At 47.7% G+C, this 19,494-nt stretch overlaps 1 protein-coding gene across 1 annotated transcript in view; it reads left to right on the top strand.

The window, feature by feature from the left end:
- Positions 1-13,684: 13,684 nt before the first annotated feature.
- rusc1 (RUN and SH3 domain containing 1) overlaps positions 13,685-19,494 on the top strand; it is a gene marked incomplete at its 5' end in the record, with an annotated part of 41,662 nt that continues 35,852 nt past the window's right edge. Inside the window, 2 exons of the mRNA XM_080739901.1 lie at positions 13,685-13,802; positions 17,260-18,054. Coding sequence (XP_080596027.1) covers positions 13,685-13,802; positions 17,260-18,054 — 913 coding nt within the window. The remainder of the gene's footprint in view (positions 13,803-17,259; positions 18,055-19,494) is intronic.

Here is a 19,494-nt window from a genome sequence, read left to right as displayed (position 1 = left end):
GAGCGGGACGGCCTGGAGGAGTTTGTGGACGAGATGGGTAACCTGGACATCCCCTGGAAGCTGTACCGGGGCGGCCGCGGCCCGGACTCCGCGGTAGGGATGCTAACAATTCATCTAATTGCAGTTAAGATAAATTAAACGAATATATATACTTTATATATTTGGTGGTGTGTGTGTGTGTGTGTGTGTGTGTGTGTGTGTGTGTGTGTGTGTGTGTGTGTGTGTGTGTGTCTGTGTGTGTGTGTGTGTGTGTGTGTGTGTGTGTGTGTGTGTCCAGCTGAAGCTTGTTGACGCTCGTTAATGTTATACACATCAAGGCAATTATGCTTCTGCACTCATTTTTGGTTTTGGACAAGAAATGTCCCTTTGGTCCTAAAAAAACACCGCTTATCAATGAATCGATAAGGTTATCAACTTTCAATGAATGAATGAATCGCTACTTTTCATCCCTGCTCTCAGGAGTTCTCCGACGACGGCGGCGTCGACCTCACGGCGCCGTCTGACTGCGACGACGAGCCGCTCGGCACGACACCTGACTCCCTGGCCCCCTCCCCCGTCGGCGGCGCCGCGCCCCCCAGGCCCCCCGCGCGCCACGCCAGCGTCACCTCCCACCTCCACGACTACGTCAACATCAGCCGTGAGACCTCCTCCATCGCCATTTCCTCCTCCCCCACGGCCGCCGCCTTCTCCGCCTTCTCCCCCCGCTCGCCCACCGCCTCGCCCACCTTCTCCACCTTCCGCTGCGAGAAGCCCCCTCCTCCTCCTCCCCTGCAGTCCCCGCCCGTCCCTTACTTCACCCTCTACGAGGCTCCCCCCCTCCCGCCGCCGGCGTCCCTCCCTCCCGCGCCGCCGCCAGTCCCCCCGCCGCGGCGGCGCCACCTGGCCCGCAAGGAGGCGCAGAGGCTGGCGGCGCTCCAGGCCGCCCGCGGGGAGGAGGCGTCCCCCCTGTCCCTGCCGCCTCCCTCCACCCGGCCCCCCCCTCTGCCCCCTCCCCCCGTGGTGGTCTCGGTCTGCTCCCCGCCGCCCGCCGTCCCGCCGCCGCCCTCCTTCCACGCGCTGGACGTGGAGATCCGGAAGCTGCTGGCGCTCGCCGGGCTCACGCAGGCCGAGCTGCTCCGGCTCAGCCCCGAGCTGGGCGGGGTCTGCTGCGCCGCCACCGCCGGTCTGGAGGACTGCGCCCCCACCGCCCGGCCCGAGGAGGTGGGGCTGACAGAGGACGAGGAGGAGGAAGAGGAGGAGGAGGAGCAATGCGACGTGGATGAGGAAGTAGCCGTGGATGGCTGGCGCAGCGGAGGGAAGGCGACGGGAGAGGCAGACGAGAAGAGACGATCCGGGGAGGGGGAGGAAGCCAAGAGGAAGACGAAGAGAGAGGAGTCGAGGACAACCTCCTTCGGCGAGCTAGCCAGGAGGAGGAGGAGTAACGGCGGCTCCACCTCCTCGTCCGACCTCTACTACAGCACCTCCCCGCCGCCTCCCCCGCCGCCCCGCCCTCTCCCACCCGTCCCCCCCAGCGCCAGGGCCTGCAGCGTGTGGGCCAACGCGGCGCGGCCCGAGAGGTTCGACTGGCTCATCGCCTTCACGCCCGACGACGGCGGCGGCGAGGCGGTCCCGCCGCCGCAGCTGCCCCGGCGCCCCGCGCCCTCCCCGCTGAACACCGCCAGACGCACCTCCTCCTCCGAAGCTCCGCCCCCCAAGCTGCCCCAGCGCCCCGCCCCCTCCCCGCCGCCCGGCAAGGCGCGCACCTCCTCGTCTTCCTCGCCTCCTCCGCCGCCGCCGTCCTCCTCCACCTCCTCCTCGTCGTTGTCGTCCACGGGGTCGAAAACGACCACCTTCAAAGAGATGCGTCTCCGGAGCAAGAACGGCAGTTCCGGCTCGGAGGACCCGTCGTCGCTGGCCACGGTGATCATCACCGACCCGGACCCGGACCCCTCCATCATGACGCCGGACCCCGACATCCTCTACAACCTGCGCTGGCGTCGCGAGACGCAAGGCGGGGACGGCAGCCAGTGGGAGTACACCTCCCTGGCCCGGGAGGTGATGGCGCTGCCGCCCGCGCCCACCCTGGCCTCCCTGGACGCCCTCCGGGAGATGCTGAGGAGGGACGAGGAGAAGCATGAGGCCCGCGCCACCACAACCACCACCCTCTGGAGCGACAAGGAGGTGGGCCTGTCACAATCCTTACATAATCGTCTAATCGCAATTGTTTGACGTAGTCGCAATTATTTTGTCATAATCGTCATAATCGTTTTCATGTGGAAAATGTGTAATATATTTTCAAACATTTTCAAAAATAGTGGAAATAGCCGATCTACAAGCTCACAACGCTCTTGTAGATCTGCTATTTCCACTATCAATGTTCTTTTGAAAGTATAAAGTTGTCAAACATGTCAGTCTTTTCTTTGTATGTTTAGGTTATGTGGCATATCTGCCATGTGCAACTTCAAAAGCCTAAAAGCCAAACAGAAATGTAATTGTCAACGACAAAAACACAATTGACCCTTTGTTAGTCTTCTGGTTGGTCCCTAACTGACCAACCAGCAGTCTCTATCTGCCTCATCCCGCCCTGGTTCCGCCTTTTTTATGTTGAATTTGCTAAAACATAATTTTTTGGAGTAATAAAAAACATTTAAAAACATGCCGAGTCACTATACTGCCACCGAGCAGCTCCATTTTACTGAAACCAAGAAATTAGAATTGAACACACAGAATAACAAAGCAACTGAAAAGTGTCCCACCGAGTGTCCCGCCAAGACACAGCAACAAATGGGTGTGAAGAGGAGCGGAACAACGGGTGGGACTTGACAAAGGGTGAATTGAATTGTTAATCGCAAATATTTTGAGTGACAATTCATGGTCATGTGAAATGTCGTCATGGTGACAGGCCTACAAGGAGGTGGTCCGCGGGACCCCCGGGAGAGGAGGGACCCTCTGGGAGGACGCCGCGGGACCCGAACAGCGGCAGTCAGAATGGAGAAAAGAGGAGGAGGAGGAGGAGGAAGAGAAGGAGGTGGAAGTGAGAGGAAGAGCAGATGGAGGAAGGACGTTGGAGTCCAGGTCGACAGGTGAGTTTGGGTTTTCTGCGTGGCAGCATCTGTGACCTCGGCCTCCGCTGTACAGCCAAGGGACTCGGTCGCGTAGCGTTACCATCTGGCGGAACATCCATTCTGACCCATTTAACCGTATCAAAACTGTCAAGGTATCGTCCAGGGGGCCTACAGATGTCTCTAGTGCAAAGACGGAGTGGTAAAATTGGCGGTGGTGTTCGCAGACAGCATTTTCTGTTTTCGCTGCCAGCGTCCCTTTTGCCATCCATTTCTATGGCAAAGACCTCCCTGCCGGGGCGCCCGCTGGCCTACTGGTCCAGGCGCATACCACTTAGGCATTGTCACATATGGCATGGATGCCTGGCGGCGTCGCCGGTTCGATTCCCGATCCGGACGACCTTTGCCACGTGTCACTCCCCATCTCTTCCCCAATTTCCTGTCGGTCTACTGTCCTATCAATAAAAGCCCAAAAACAAATCTTTAAAAAAAATACCTTTCTGCCATTCATTTTTATGGTAAAGACACTACAAAGTCAGTCATAAAACCAGTGAACAAAAAATAAATAAAAATAGAACATTAAATCTAAAAACAGCCATACCAACAAGGTCCAGCGCAGACCATCCAGGTCAGGGGTGGGCAACTGTGATGATGAAGAGGGCCACTATATTTTCACACTCACTCCAGAGGGCCACAATGCATATACAGTCAAAAATAGCTGATCTACAAGCTCAAAACGCGCCGCAGTGCGACGCGTTTTGAGCTTATAGATCTGCTATTTTTGATATTTCTGAATCCTGAATTATTTTTGGCTATTTTTTAGTTGGAATCCTGAAAATATTTAATTTAAAATGTTATATATTATGTTAAATTTGTGAATTTAAATACAAATACATTGAGCATAAAAAAAGACTAGTACTAGTCATTAAGCTACTAATATAGACTAAAGCGGGTTTAGAATTGTAAATTAATACCAGAAGTCTATCAGTTTTCCAATATTAGCCTGCTCATTCACAAGCTTGACTCACTGAAATGTTACCACAGCCGTGAAAAGTCAGCTGGGCTAATAGATAAATGACATTACATTTGAGTACAGCAACGGTCGGTAGGCTTGAACATCAATTAATGCTCATTGAGAGCTCTCTGGATATGATGCACAAAGCTCATGAAATGCATTCTGTGTACATGGTCTCTAAAATCTGTATTGAAATTAATTAATTATAAATAAGGATTATTTCAGCCCTCTCGTTATGGTGGTAATTGACAGTTGCAGTATTATTAAAAGCACTCGTGTCCGTATTCAGCATGAGCGAGTACTGAAAATTGAGTTTTCTTGCGCGTGGGGGTATTTGGGATGACGATATATATGTATAAGGGGGGTAAAAAGAGAGAAAAAAACAGGAGGTCAAAGTCGAAGTGAGTACTCAAAAAAGGCAAAACATCTCAATCCTAGAGTCGGTCGTTAGACACGGCAGTAGATAATGACCATGGTAGACCGCCTTCCGACCAAGAGGTCTCTTTACTAACGGCATCTGTAGGATCCTGGGACGACGTTGGTAAATGGGTCAAAAGCATAGCGTTTGAGCGCTCCCTCCACTCTGCTGGATGTGTAACGCTGTGTGACAGTGACTACCATGAGCTGCGGCCCAGGATGAGATCACAGACCAGGCTGGATACTGTGGCGATGATGATGATGATGATGATGATGAAAAGCTAATCAGACATCAGAGAGGATTGTCCTGATCTAATCTCTACTATCTCAGTATGTGTGTGTGTGTGTGTGTGTGTGTGTGTGTGTGTGTGTGTGTGTGTGTGTGTGTGTGTGTGTGTGTGTGTGTGTGTGTGTGCGTGCGTGTGTGTTGTGTGTTGTGTGGGTGTGTCTGAGACTACATTAATACATACGTGAAATGTGTTCTCTTGATTATTAGGACAATTGTGTGTGTGTGTGTGTGTGTGTGTGTGTGTGTGTGTGTGTGTGCGTGCGTGCGTGCGTGCGTGCGTCCGTGTGGTTCCATTCTGCGCTATGACCAACATTTTTAACTCAAATATTTGCTCCTTGGGCTGCCTGGAACAAAGTGTTTAGAGATGAGTGTCCGCGGCCAAATACATATCATTTTGGGCGGTCCTTGACATGAAAGGACCATGGTTTTGGGGGGTCCTTGACATGAAAGGACCATGGATTTGGGGGGTCCTTCACATGAAAGGACCATGGCTTTGGGGGGTCCTTGACATGAAAGGACCATGGTTTTGAGCACCACCGATACAGCAACATACCATATATCTTTTTTAAAGTGAACATTTGTAACTCAAACATTTGCTTCTGGGGGGTCCCTGATACATAGTATATCGAGATGGGGGTCGGCGGCCATACATATAACTCTAGGGGTCCTTGAGATGAAAAACTTTTGAGTACCACAGATAAAGCAACATTAAGCTTTTCAGAAAACCATTAGGAGACATTATTTTTTGTATTTTTCAGGTGACATAATGGGTTCTGGAAGTCACACTTAGACTCTGGGGACGGCAGCCATCTGCCTTGAGTGTGTATGGGTGTGGTGGGGGGGGGGGGGGGGGAGAGAGAGAGAGAGAGAGAGAGAGAGAGAGAGAGAGAGAGAGAGAGAGAGAGAGGAATTGATTCGAGGAGAAGAATCGCTCCACTCAAGATGAGGTCATCCCTCTCTATTCTGATGATGGAAGCATGATGGTGATGTCATCATTCTGAGCCCTGATGATGGAAGCATGATGGTGATGTCATCATTGTGTGCTCTGATGATGGAGGGGTGATGGTGAGGTCATCATTCATCCTCAGTAAACTGCGGCACTGGGGTGTGGGTTGGGAACTGGATCCAACATCGAGGAACCAGAATGGGTTCATATATTCACATTTTAAACTGTTTCTGGAACCGGGTTTTATCCACACTGTCAGAGCTGGTTACAGTATGTGGACTTCACGTTTGCTATACAATTACAATACTGGTGATTCTCAAACCTTTTAATTCCAAGGACCACCATTACTCTGAGAGTGTACAAATGGAACCGTTAATTTTGTGCAGTTCCATTCGTACACTCTCAGAGTTACAGACTTCTAAGGGTCCATTTGGAACCCCCAATAGGAATCGTAAAGGGGACCGTTAAGGAATTGGACCGTTATGTTTGAATCGTTAAGGAACCGGAATGGTTTAAGTTCTTAAAGGGATATTTCACTTTCAAAAAAACTTTTGGTAATTTTATCATCTAATCAGGCTTTTATGAACACCCTTAACAGATTTCAAATTGCTTGATTCAATATTTAGATATTTGATGTAAATGTTATCAGGCCATCCTCCTGCAGAACGCCTCACCATACACACCCATTGTAACTTCAAACTCCATTTTAACCATGATAGATTAATTATATTATTATTATGAGTCACCAGAAAAAAATAATGGGTGTTTTTGATTAATCTAAATACTGAATCAATCAAATTAAAAACTGTTCAGACTGTTCATAAAAGCCTGCTTAGACGATAAAATTACCAAAAGTGAAATATCCCTTTAGAGGATGCTATAACCCTATAGGCAGGGGGGACTTTCCCTTTCTCTTTCTCTCTCTTTTGCTTTCTCTCTGTGTCCCAGTCAGCTCTCTCCAGAGAAGGTGCAGATCAGGTTACACACCGCACATAGTGCTGCTTGTAAAAGAACACTTGGTCAATCAGTGTGACCAGGAAATAAACATTTCTGCAACATAGCAAGCACTAGTTATTAGTATTGGCATAGAAGGGTTTTTTACATCACATTATTTATTTATTTAATTCGACTGGTATTTTTGTCTGAATTAAGACAGACATACAGATAATAGAGGGAGACAGTGTAGGAGAGACAGACAGTAGGACAGCTGAGAGACAGACAGATAGACAGTGTAGGAGAGACACGTAATTTGTAAGGTTCATCTTTTGACCAATGTCCACATTCTGTGCGGCAAAAGTGTCCCTTTCACCTTCAGTGATTTGTGCCAGTGTGTGTGAGTCAGGTGTGTGTGTACACCTTTAAGAACCTATGATGTAGGAGGGGTGCCAGAAAAAAAAAACAGGAAGTATCATATGTTGGTTTCATTTGAGCGACAGGCAGTCTAAGCAAGGTACGGACACACACACTCTCTCTCTCTCTCTCTCTCTCTCTCTCTCTCTCTCTCTCTCTCTCTCTCTCTCTCTCTCTCTCTGTCTGTGCCTCTGTCTCTCTGTGTGTGTCTCTCTCTCTCTCTCTCTCTCTCTCTCTCTCTCTCTCTCTCTCTCTCTCTCTCTCTCTGTGCTGTCTCTCTCTCTCTCTCTCTCTCTCTCTCTCTCTCTCTCTGTGCTGTGAATCAGAATGTGAATCAACTTCATTGTTACCTAACACGACTACAGGTGCAAGAGTGTGGGTGGAAGTATTTTTAACACCAGTTAGCCTACAGGAAGAGTTAGAGTAGGGAAAGAGACAAATAGAGAGGGAAGGGAACATAGAACTCAGGACATGACATATCAGGAAGGCACAGTCACATCAAACATACAAAGTCCAATATGCATAATGTGCATGACTAAAAATAGAAATGCATAACTGGCACTATGTACGGAAGGTAGAAATGTGCGGGTGATACACATTATTATCCGGTAGGCTACATAAAATAGCAGCATGTATGTAAAATCACTTTTAGAAGTGTATGGTTAAAGAAATGAATAACAGAACATCAGGTATGAAAACATCAAAGTGCAGTTTAAAAATCATAAAACGTAATAATGTAGGGGGACTGCCCATGGGCCATAACACATTACATACAGTACAAGTGCAATGTTGCGTTATGTACTGTAGGCTAATGTAGACAGTTGGGGAGTGTAGCTACACACACACACACACACACACACACACACACACACACACACACACACACACACACACACACACACACACACACACACACACACACACACTGATAAGTAAACACAGTGACGAAGCAGAAAGCAATAGGAAATGTGTTAGTCGCTGACTCAGCACTCGGCACATCACTATTCTGTACTGTTCTGTATTGTATACTGTACTGCACTTTATCCAAAAAACTTGGTCCATGATTTGTGGATCACGGACCAATTATTATGGGTCACGACTTGATTAGAAATCCTGTTAGTTGCGCTGTTTTACCCCCGCGAGGTACCAAAAAGAATATTTCTCCATCGGACCCCAGTCATTTCCCCCTTTGATTTTCTAACCTTAATAAACATCGTCATGAATACTTTATGGTTCCTGTCGCTAGAGAAAAACTGCCTTTCAATCACCATGATATGCGTTTTGTGCAATATGGTCCCATTTATGTTAAAATTGATGATAAAGTTGCGGGGGGGCGTGGACAACTAAACTGATACCAGCCGGCTATGTTCTTCATCGTGTGCTTTATTTCGGGAGGCTCAACACCACATTCTCCCATGTATCCTTGCGGTTCCACGTGACCGTTGGCAGCCAATAGCATTCCTTCTGATTCCTTGGGTACCATTAAAACAATGATGGCGACACCCATACAAGGGACAAAAAAGTGTCTTGTTTGCAGCATAGAAAGCAATGGCTTCGCACCGTCCATGTTTTTTTACAGTCTATGGTTTCTTTTCCTACAGTTTGGGAACCACTACTGTACGGTACAGTACTGTACTGTAAAATACGGTCCAGTACAGTACTGCACTGTACTGTACTGAATCATACTGTACACAGGCTGGAAAACAAGGTTATTATCCTTGGTGATAACCTTCATTGACTTCTGCATCGCGTTATAGTCTGTCGACAGGGGTAAATATATATATATATATATATATATATATATATATATATATATATCAAATCCCTACATTCGAGCAACCAACATTCCAATGGTGAGACACACTTCCACACACTTCAAACTGTATCTACATTTACAATATCTGACAACACCTCTCATAAACACACACACCAGGACAGACTAACCTGGACGCTTTGCGCTGTCAACATTTTATACATTTAGTCTCTCTGCAGGACCGTATAGTTTGTGTTTTTATGCTTATTGCACAATTCGCTATTGCATCATCCATTTTGTCCTCCCGACGCGATTTACATCACAAATGGGCGTCAACAAACTAGCGCGACGCGATTTACATCACAAATGGAGGGGAGGGGGCAGGGGGAGAGAGCGAAAAAGAGAGAGAGAGAGAGACCGCGCGTGTGTCATGTCCGTGTGGAGCACGAAAGTCTCAGGTTACAGTTTGCTTCAAGCAGCGATGAGAGAGAGAGGGGGAGGCAGCAAGAGAATGCAGCGACGCGAAGCAACGACTCGGAAGGAGAGAGAGAGAGAGGACAGCAAGAGAATGCAGCGACAGAGAGAGAAAGAGAGAGAGAGAGAGCCCCACCTGTGTCATGTCAGTGCGGAGCGAGCCACGGCCAACAAGAATTGACACATGTCAATATATAAACTGGTGAAATGGTGACTCGGCAGGAGAGAGAGAGAGAGAGAGAGGACAGCAAGAGAATGCAGCGACAGAGAGAGAGAGAGAGAGAGCCCCACCTGTGTCATGTCAGTGCGGAGCGAGCCACGGCCAACAAGAATTGACACATGTCAATATATAAACTGGTGAAATGGTGTGTTAAAAAGTCAGGGACTTTGAACAGTCTATCCAAAATATCTCTGTTCCATATATTCTATTTCTCTTCCCCCTTCCACGGAGGGTTAATGGTGTCAATCTGTGGGTCGAGACCCGCAGAGAGGTCCCCAAAATATTTCTGCCGGGTCCCCAGGTGACAGTGAAGTCACAATAAGACTTAAAGGAGTAGTTCACCCCCAAAATGACTTTTTCCAAATTGACGCCATGGACACTTGAGTTCAATAATATGTTTTGGTATTCATCCAATTCTTATTCAGTTCATTTTACCCACATTGATTCCTTGGGTCCCCATTCGGAACCAATGGGGGTAAATTGATTATAATAAAATGTTTCACAAAATGCTTATATAGCTATGACACACAGACCGAGTCAAGCCAATTCCACCAGCTCCTATTAAATTACATTAAAATAAAATAAAACAATCAATTAAAATAAAATAAATAATAGGTTAATGATGAATAATCATATATACTCGCCCGTAGGCCGTCTTAATGGTAGTGTATAGCCTAAAATAGTATCTAGAGAGATACATACATAGATAGACAGACAGACAGACACATAGATACATAGATATAGAACTCTAGCGGTGTGGTTCGCTTCAATAACTACATTAGTGGCATTTACCTGTCACTCTTGCGCATTAACATCTTACCTTATTTTAACACATGCACCAAGCCAACACAGAGCAAGCTTTCCTGTAACTGAGGGGTTTGTAAAGTAATAAAGTAAATGTCATGTTTTCAAAATGCATATTTACAGTTTGTATTTGTATGCTTATTTTGCAATTTGTGCAATCCCTCTGTAGAGCGAAAATGCATAAAATCAGATTCAAGTATTTTTATCTCGGAAACCGTAAGGGCTACAGTTTTCAACTTAGAGCGGAGATTCATAATAATTACGGTCAGCCTCATGGTGGTGCTATAACAGCCCACTTTACATTTTGCCCTATAACTCTTGAACCGTAGGCCGGAAAATCTAAATGTATTTTCCCCAGGATTCCTTGACACATGTTCCCATATAGGCCATTCCCATTTGCATCTGGATAGATTTTCCGCCATTTAGAATTTTCTTCAAAACACACTTTTTGCTCCTTTTCTACATATTTCCTCCAAATCTCACCAAAATTGGTACACATGTTCTCTGGACCCAAGCAATAAACATATTCAAGCGACAATCTTCATAGTCGATATCGTTTATATATATACACACAAAGTTAGTGGGAGGGGCCTAATTATCAAAAAAGGCCAAAAAACACAAACAAAACATCCAGTCAAGACTAAATTCAAGGGTTGTATGCTCAACGAATTCCCAGAAATAGGGAGCGCCACAAATGCACAAAATGTAACCGTTTCATACCAAAACATGATTTTTGGGGGAGCAATCATGAAAGTTTGCTTATTTTGCTGACGCAAACATATTTCTCACATAAGCATATACTGTACACTGTATATGCTTATGTTTCTCCATTAGCATATATATAATTGCGACCGTAGGTCGCATTTACTACCAAAACCTCCACAGGATGTCTGTGAGTCAGTGAGTCAGTCAGTGAGTCCGTCACACGTCACACTTTTTCCCTGCTTATATCTCCGCACCCGTTGACCCGATCCATGCCAGATTTTACACACACACTCCTTGCCTGCCAAACTACAACCTCCAAGGACCCCCGGAGCCCCAGGGACCTGGGGGTCCCTGGGGGACCCCCAGATGTAAAAAATGACCAAATGTGCAAAAATGACCAAATGACCACCCCAACGGGGCTGCTCACGGGGAATTCCCGGGGACCACCGACTCCTGGTGCTCCAGAACGGATGCAAAAGTGGTGGCGCCCCCAGTGGAGGACCCCCTGCCACTGCAGCGCACATAAAATGCCGTAACTCGGGCTAGGAGCGTCCGGGAGAGCCGGGGCCGGTACCTATTCGTCCGCCAAGGCAACGCGGAGACCCCACCCCTCATTTCTCACATGGCCCTATTCTAGCGCCACCTTCAGGCCGATTTTTAAAACACATTTTTGGACACTGCTCCTACAGTTTTTGCCCTAAAATCACGAATATCACTACACAGCATGTCTACACTCATGTCATCAACATGGATCACATTTTTGCCCTATTTGTGGAGATAAGCCACCTACGGTCGCTTATCTCCCGATTAGGGAGTCTTACTGGTACTGTATATGCTTATGTTTCTCTGGCAGTGTGAAAGGACTGAACACTGCTGCAATTTAGCTGTGAGCGCCCGCGAAGCGGGCGCGATCTCTAGACGTGAGCGGCCCAAAGGGCCGCGAACTTCTAGTATAATACAATGTGTATGCGTCCTACACACACGGGTCAGGGTCATTACACCCGGCTGCACCACTGTATAGATAGATAGACGTCGGGACCCCCAGGGAAATGCAGTTCTTGTCACGGCAGTACCGCAGTTATCAAACACAAGAGAGATAAAGAAAAAGCGATACAACTAGGAGTAACAACAAAACGAAAAGATTGTATATTAAAGTGTAAACAGGAATAAAGGCATAAAGTTCCAGAACCAAAGGAGATTTAGCTCCTAAAGAGTACGATGACGCGATGCGATGCGAGAGTGCGGTCTAGCCAACACCAACTTGGGACTCCCGGATCGCTGCCCGCTGTTCTCTCCTATCTAACATCAGGGTCTTGAGCTCTACAGTGTTGTTAGCTAAGCTGTCGTGCCACAGTGCATCCACATAGGTGGTGTGCTTATTGTTTTTCCTGGCTTTTCCCTGGGTCAGCTCCCATTAGTCCAGGCGTTTCGGGCAGTATTTTGATGGAATCGTCCACTTTATGAAAGAAGCATGAAATTTGGCACACAGTTAGAACATGCCATATGGAACATTTTTGGCTATAGGGGCATCGCAGATTTGTCTTGGGAAACTTGTGGGGGCCAATCAAAGTTGGGCACTCATAGACTTTACTATAGAGTAAAATAATACAAAAAATAAATATGCTTTAAGTAGCATGTTAGGGGTCAAACTAGGTGTTTTTCGGGATTCTGAATCCAATGCAAACATTTGTTTTGCAGGAAAAACATTCCTTGGGCTAAAAGCGAACCCTATAAAACTATGGTTTAGTGATGAGTCATCACTTTTCATAGTTTTGTTCTCGGAAAGGAATGTTTTTCGTGCAAAACAAATGCTTGCATTGGATTCAGAATCCCGAAAAACACCTAGTTTGACCCCTCACATGCTACTTAAAGCATATTTATTTTTTGTATTATTGTACTGTATAGTAAAGTCTATGAGAGCCCAACTTTGATTGGCTCCCACAAGTTTCTCAAGACAAATCTGCGATGCCCCTATAGCCAATATGGTTCCATGTTCCATATGGCATGTTCTAACTGTGTGCTACATTTCATGCTTCTTTCATAAAGTGCACGATTTTTGCCTGAAACGCTCAGACTACATTGTGTCATAGTGTCTAGTTCTCTGTGCCTGACGCACGGCCCAGTCAGCCTCATGCCTCTCTATCTGTCCCATAAGCCCCTCTTTCCCTTTTTGGCCCAACACCACACCACTCCACGCCGCCCACTTATGACAGGTTTTCCACTACAAGGACCTGGGTAGAGTGGTGTGAAAGTGGTACTAAAGGTGGTACTAAAAAGTATCCACTCCAGAGTAGGTCTGAGCTAGGCCAAACATTTCATAACGACCGATCACTCAATTACTTACTTAGACCACCAGGATATAGTTGTAATACATGATAACATCTATTGTGTTATAATCACAGTTATAATCTAATATAGTGTATTATAATTATCATAGTTGTAATACATTAAAATAATGTATAGTGTATTATAATCACAGTTAAAAGGATCAATTTGTTTATCGGTACTTTTGTGTAATGGAAAAGGTAGATCTTTTTTATCTTTTTTATGTGGTGTGGTGTGGAGTGGTGTAGTGTTGTGTGGTGTGGTGCTAAAGCTGCGGTCGAAAAGGGGCTTTTAGAGGCCCTCTGCTCTTAGACCGTCCGGGGTGTTGTATTGGAGCTGTTGGACATGTTGGCAGGGGTACCGCCACAGGACGACCCTCTTGCATCGACCTCGTCGTCATCATCGTGCTACACGCTGGAAAGTGTCATCGCGGCGCTGAGAGGACGAGATGGGCTTCACCCTGGTGCCGCGCAAGAATCGGACGAGTGCCTCCAGGACTTTCAACAACTGGACCAAAACAAAATAAAACTGCAACGACTACACACAACAGTGTTGGTCTCAGAGACAGTGGAGAAACCCTGTTATTGTCAGTAGAGGATGAGGATCTGAAGATACAGTAGTACTAATTCTCAACACGGGAAAAACCAAGGCGCTGGCATAATATCACCACCGATGCCACCCTTGATGTGTTGTATGGAATGTTGACCTTTGCGACGGCACGCTGGCAGACAGCACACAGAAGATCAAGGAGTGTTGTCTGAAGCTTGCTGTGTCACTGTGTGCGACATCATGAGCTTGTTGGCTGATTGACTACACCATGGGGGTTCCAAATGGATCCCTTTTGGTCTGTAACTCTTTAGAAGAGTGTACAAATGGAACCAAACAGACACTCTAAGAGCGGTGGTGTGATATAGATTTTAGAAGTGGTGCCCCTCTAAATTTGTGACGTGCGCGTGCAGCTAAATAAGTCTGGGGTCGCCGAGCCCAACCGAGCCCACGGCATCTCACCCCTGTCTAAGAGTTAAATAAACAATGAGGATGTTACAGATGTTATAGATGTAGGACCCTAACCCTGTCAAATGGGGTCTGTATGGATATCAAAATAGGGGGGTTCTTAACCCATTTAGGCCTGACCTAAGTTTTCTGAAAAACCTCAAATATTATCCAAAAAATTACAAAAACGCCGCGTTGTGTGCTTGTAGATCTGCTATTTTCACTATTTTAAATCATTTTTAAAATGCTAAATCCAAGACGAACGGTTTCCACCCGACAACGACTTTATACTCTACTGTGGGAGGCCAAGCAGGGCCTAGTGCCTCATGGGGGAGAAGAGAAGATGGACCTATGCGTAGACCAGCCCAGTGCCTCATGGGGGAGAAGAGAAGATGGACCTATGCGTAGACCAGCCCAGTGCCTCATGGAGGAGAAGAGAAGATGGACCTATGCATAGACCAGCCCAGTGCCTCATGGGGGAGAAGAGAAGATGGACCTATGCATAGACCAGCCCAGTGCCTCATGGGGGAGAAGAGAAGATGGACCTATGCATAGACCAGCCCATTGCCTCATGGGAGAGAAGAGAAGATGGACCTATGCATAGACCAGCCCATTGCCTCATGGGAGAGAAGAGAAGATGGACATAGACCAGCCCAGTGCCTCATGGAGGAGAAGAGAAGATGGACCTATGCATAGACCAGCCCAGTGCCTCATGGGGGAGAAGAGAAGATGGACCTATGCATAGACCAGCCCAGTGCCTCATGGGGGAGAAGAGAAGATGGACCTATGCATAGACCAGCCCATTGCCTCATGGGAGAGAAGAGAAGATGGACCTATGCATAGACCAGCCCATTGCCTCATGGGAGAGAAGAGAAGATGGACATAGACCAGCCCATTGCCTCATGGGGGAGAAGAGAAGATGGACCTATGCATAGACCAGCCCAGTGCCTCATGGGAGAGAAGAGAAGATGGACCTATGCATAGACCAGCCCATTGCCTCATGGGAGAGAAGAGAAGATGGACCTATGCGTAGACCAGCCCGAGACTGACACAGGCCTCACAACCACAGAGGAGCTGCATGCATTCCTATACATCAGGGATGGGCAACTTTGATGATGGCGAGGGCCGCTATATCTCCACCTTCACTCCAGAGGGCCACATTGCATATTGCTACGTCCTACTTTGTCATTCTACTATCTCATACAAAAGAAGCAAAAATAGCAGATCTACACACTCAAAACGCATCGCGCTGCGATGCGTTTTGAGCTTGTAGATCGGCTATTTTTTCTTCTTTTGAATTGGAATCCTATTTTTTTTGTTATTGGAATCTTGAAATGTAACATTTTGATTTAATTTCAAACTCATTTAGTTATATACTCATGTTAACTTCATGAACCTAAATACAAATACATTGGACATAAAAAAATACACTTTAATACTAGTCATTAAGCTACTAATATAGACTGACGGAATTAAAGCAGGTCATGTTTGGAATTGTAACAGCTGTCCTCTAGCATCAGTTTGCTACCGGCAGCAAATGGATTATAATGGCTTTGTCACAATGCCTTAGCTTTGAAGAAGTCATTTTTAATTAGATTTGTATGATGACAGTGAATTAATCAAAAACGGAGGACCAGCCTCAGCCTGAGTCGGAGAAAGAAACTGTTTTGTTTTGTGGAATGAACTGTCTTGCCGGGCCCATGTACTTCTGGATTCAGATTGAATTAGCTTTTTTCATGTAGTTATTTTTTCAATACCTCTGTTTCTTATTGTTTTTAGTTAAAAAAATGTATTTCTAGTGTATTTAAGTGTATTTATATGTAATATATGGTCAAAAGGTATTTTCATCAGCACTTGAGGCATGAATCAAGTGCTCTCAAGTTGCACTGTTGTTAAATTGCACGTGACAACAATTTTGCTTCATTTTTTGTGATGTTTTTAACCATGTTCAGCACTTTGGTCAGCTTTGCTGTTGTAAATGTGCTATATAAATAAAGGTTGATTTGATTTGATAACAAAAGTCTTGCTGTACTGTGATATTGCCAGCGGAGGTGCTGTGGACCAACAGTGTTACAGTACTGTATACACAGTATCTCCATTTTGTTTATTATTACTGCCCATTAATATGAGACAGTCTCAAACAGTGGTATTGTTATTCTCAGGCTGGACTCCCACATATGCGTGAAACATCTTCTCCGTATCGTCTGAGAATGGCTACTGGGGGTGCCGTACTAATGCATTGTCAATGGAAGGTTGTTTGGTTTTTTGTTTGTTGCCGTGTCTCTAGCTCAACCACAGGCTGTCTTTTGGCCAAGAGACACGGCAACGGCAAAACACCAAACAACCTTCCATTGACAATGCATTAGTACGGCGTGATAAAACAGTGTTGCACATTAAGTTAACCATCTGGGGACCCCCCAAAATAATTTGGGGACCCCCCTGGGGGTCCTGAGCCACAGGTTGAGAACCACTGCTCTCGAACACTACCAGCAGCATCATGCATTATACGGAGACGATACGGAGAAGATGTTTCACACAGCTGTGTGTAGGGCGCCTTATGGATCATAACTCATCTGTGTGTGTATGTGTGTATATGTGTTGACATGGTGTTTAAATCTCTGCATTTCTCTGCATGTTTATGACACGATGAGTCATGGTGGGTGTGTGCATTCTTCTCCCAACGGACACTAACATTCTCTCCATCTCTCTTTCTCTCTCTCCTTCCCATTTATTTATTTACATTTATTCCTTCTCTCTCTCTCTCTCTCCCATCCCCATCCTTGTCATCGTCAACGTTTCGTCCTCTACTCTGTCTCTCTCTCTCCCCCTCACCCCGCCGCGCTCGTACGCCCACGACCTCCCCCCGCCCCGCCCCTCCCCCACCCAAACCGTGGCTTTTAACCTTATCCCGCGTTCCCGATAAGCAGCGGCCTCCTCCCCTCTCCCGCCGTCCCTCTCGTCCCCGTACTTCCTCCACTCCGCCCGGGGTCGCCGCGACCCCCGCTCCCACCCCGTCGACCTCCCCGCCCCTCGACCCCCGACCCACGTGGGAGAGAGCGGCGCGGGCCGCGACGGGGGGAGGGGCTACGACCCAGTGCCGTCCCGCGACGCTATCGTCGGCCGGGACGGCTGGGGAGGAGGAGGCGACGACTCCGAAGCGGACGCTTCGGAGTTCGACTACGGCTTCCTGTCCGAGTCCCTCAGTCACTTCGACTCGCTGTACCTCGACGAGCCGCCGTCGCCGGCCAGAGCCGCCGTCGCCCCGCCGTCGCCCGGCAGCTCCACCCCTTACAAGAACGTAGACGCCGTGTTGTCCTTCTCCGCCGCCGACTCCCTGTACGCGCCCGCGGCGGACGGCGACCCCGGGCGCCAGGCGTCCTCCAGGGCCTCCAAGGCGCTGCCGCCTCTGCCCACCTGCTACCTGTACCACCCCAAGAGCTGCCCGTTGCACCGGGGCGCGCCGCCCCGCCTCTCCCCCATCGGGGCGCTGTCTCCGCCGCTCCGCTCCGGCGCGCCGCCGCCCGGCGCCGAGGGCTCGCGGCTGGGCTCGCCGCTCTTCCCCCGGTCGCACACCCTCCCCGCCCTGGCCGCCCCCCTCTACTACCCGTACCTCTACCCGCCGCCCCCACCGCCCCGCCCCCCCAAAAACCTCTGCCAGGCCACCACTACTACTACTACTACTGCTGCTGTTGCTGCTACCACTCCACAGCCACGTGCCCTGAGTAAGACTTCTTCTCTTCTCTTCTCTTCTCTTCTCTTCTCTTCTCTTCTCTTCTCTTCCCAGCAATCACGGTCAGGACCTGGACCAATCAGTGACGTCTCGATTGGGGCCAGCTCACAGCCCATATATGGGGATGATCTTGACATCATTACCAGACGTCATATGGACTTTTTTGTTTGACAGGATTATTGTTATTGTTTGTAATGCTAGTTGAAATATGAGCATAATTATAAGGTTATATTCTGGGACTTACCGTTATCTAACTAGTTATGATATTTATCTGGCCTAGAATATCACCTGATTTCAACCAACATAAATCCTGTCAAACAAAAAAGTCCATATGACGTCAAGATCATCCCCATGTGGGCTGTGATCTGGCCCCAATCGAGACGTCACTGATTGGTCCAGGTCCTGACCGTGCTTGCTGGGTTCTCTTAATTCTCTTCTCTTCGTGTGTCACTCTCTCTTTCTGTTCTTAATAAAGCTTGCTTTATGGTCTGTCTGTCTGTCCGTCTGTCCATGCGTCCGTCCGTCCGTCCGTCTGTCCATCTATCTATCTATCTGTCTGTCTGTCTGCCTTGTTTGTCTCTCTGCCTGTGTGCCTGTCCGTCTACCTGTCTATCCGTCTATCCATCCTTCTTATCTGTCAGTCTGAACCATCCGTCCGTCTGTCTGTCTGTCTGTCTGTCTTTAGCCGTCCTTAATGTTGTGTTGCATGTTCTGTTGAAACGGCCACTTATGCATTTCATGCAAGAATCGTCTCATTCCATTGTCCACGGTCAGGTTTTTTTTACATTTGTATTTCGGCAGCGTAGCGGCAATTTCGTTACATTAGGCTGGTCAAAGCAAACTAACTGCACTGCTCACGCGAACTGTATAAATGCTAGCATTTATATAACTGGTTTATATAAATCGATTTATATGGAAGTCAAGCGGCGTGGTTCAGAGTACGGTGTGTGTGTGTGTGTGTGTGTGTGTGTGTGTGTGTGTGTGTGTGTGTGTGTGTGTGTGTGTGTGTGTGTGTGTGTGTGTGTGTGTGACACTTGACCTCTGCACACGTGTCCCCCGCCCATCGATTGTCACACAACCCCTTTCCCCTTGCCCTGCATCCCGCGTGAGTGTCTGTGTGCGTGTGTGTGTGTGCGTGCGTGTGCATGCACCATGCGGTGAGTGCATGTGTGTCTGCGCGAATTACGTGTGCACACGTGATGTGTGTGTGTGTGTGTGTGTGTGTGTGTGTGTGTGTGTGTGTGTGTGAATGTGTGCACGTGTGTGTGTGTGTGTGCACGTGGTGTTGGTGTGGCCGCACGTGTGTGTGCGTGCGTGCGTGCGTGTGTGTGCGTGTAACAGTGAGAAGTCTTCCTTCCCTGCAGATGGACAGGAACTAAAAAAATATCAGATCTACAAGCACACAACACCTCGTGGTGCGAGGCGTTGTGTG

This window comes from Nannobrachium achirus (genome assembly GCF_963921795.1).
Source record: "Nannobrachium achirus genome assembly, chromosome: 2".
Lineage (NCBI taxonomy): Eukaryota > Metazoa > Chordata > Actinopteri > Myctophiformes > Myctophidae > Nannobrachium > Nannobrachium achirus.
This window is presented reverse-complemented; position numbering and strand designations above follow the sequence as displayed.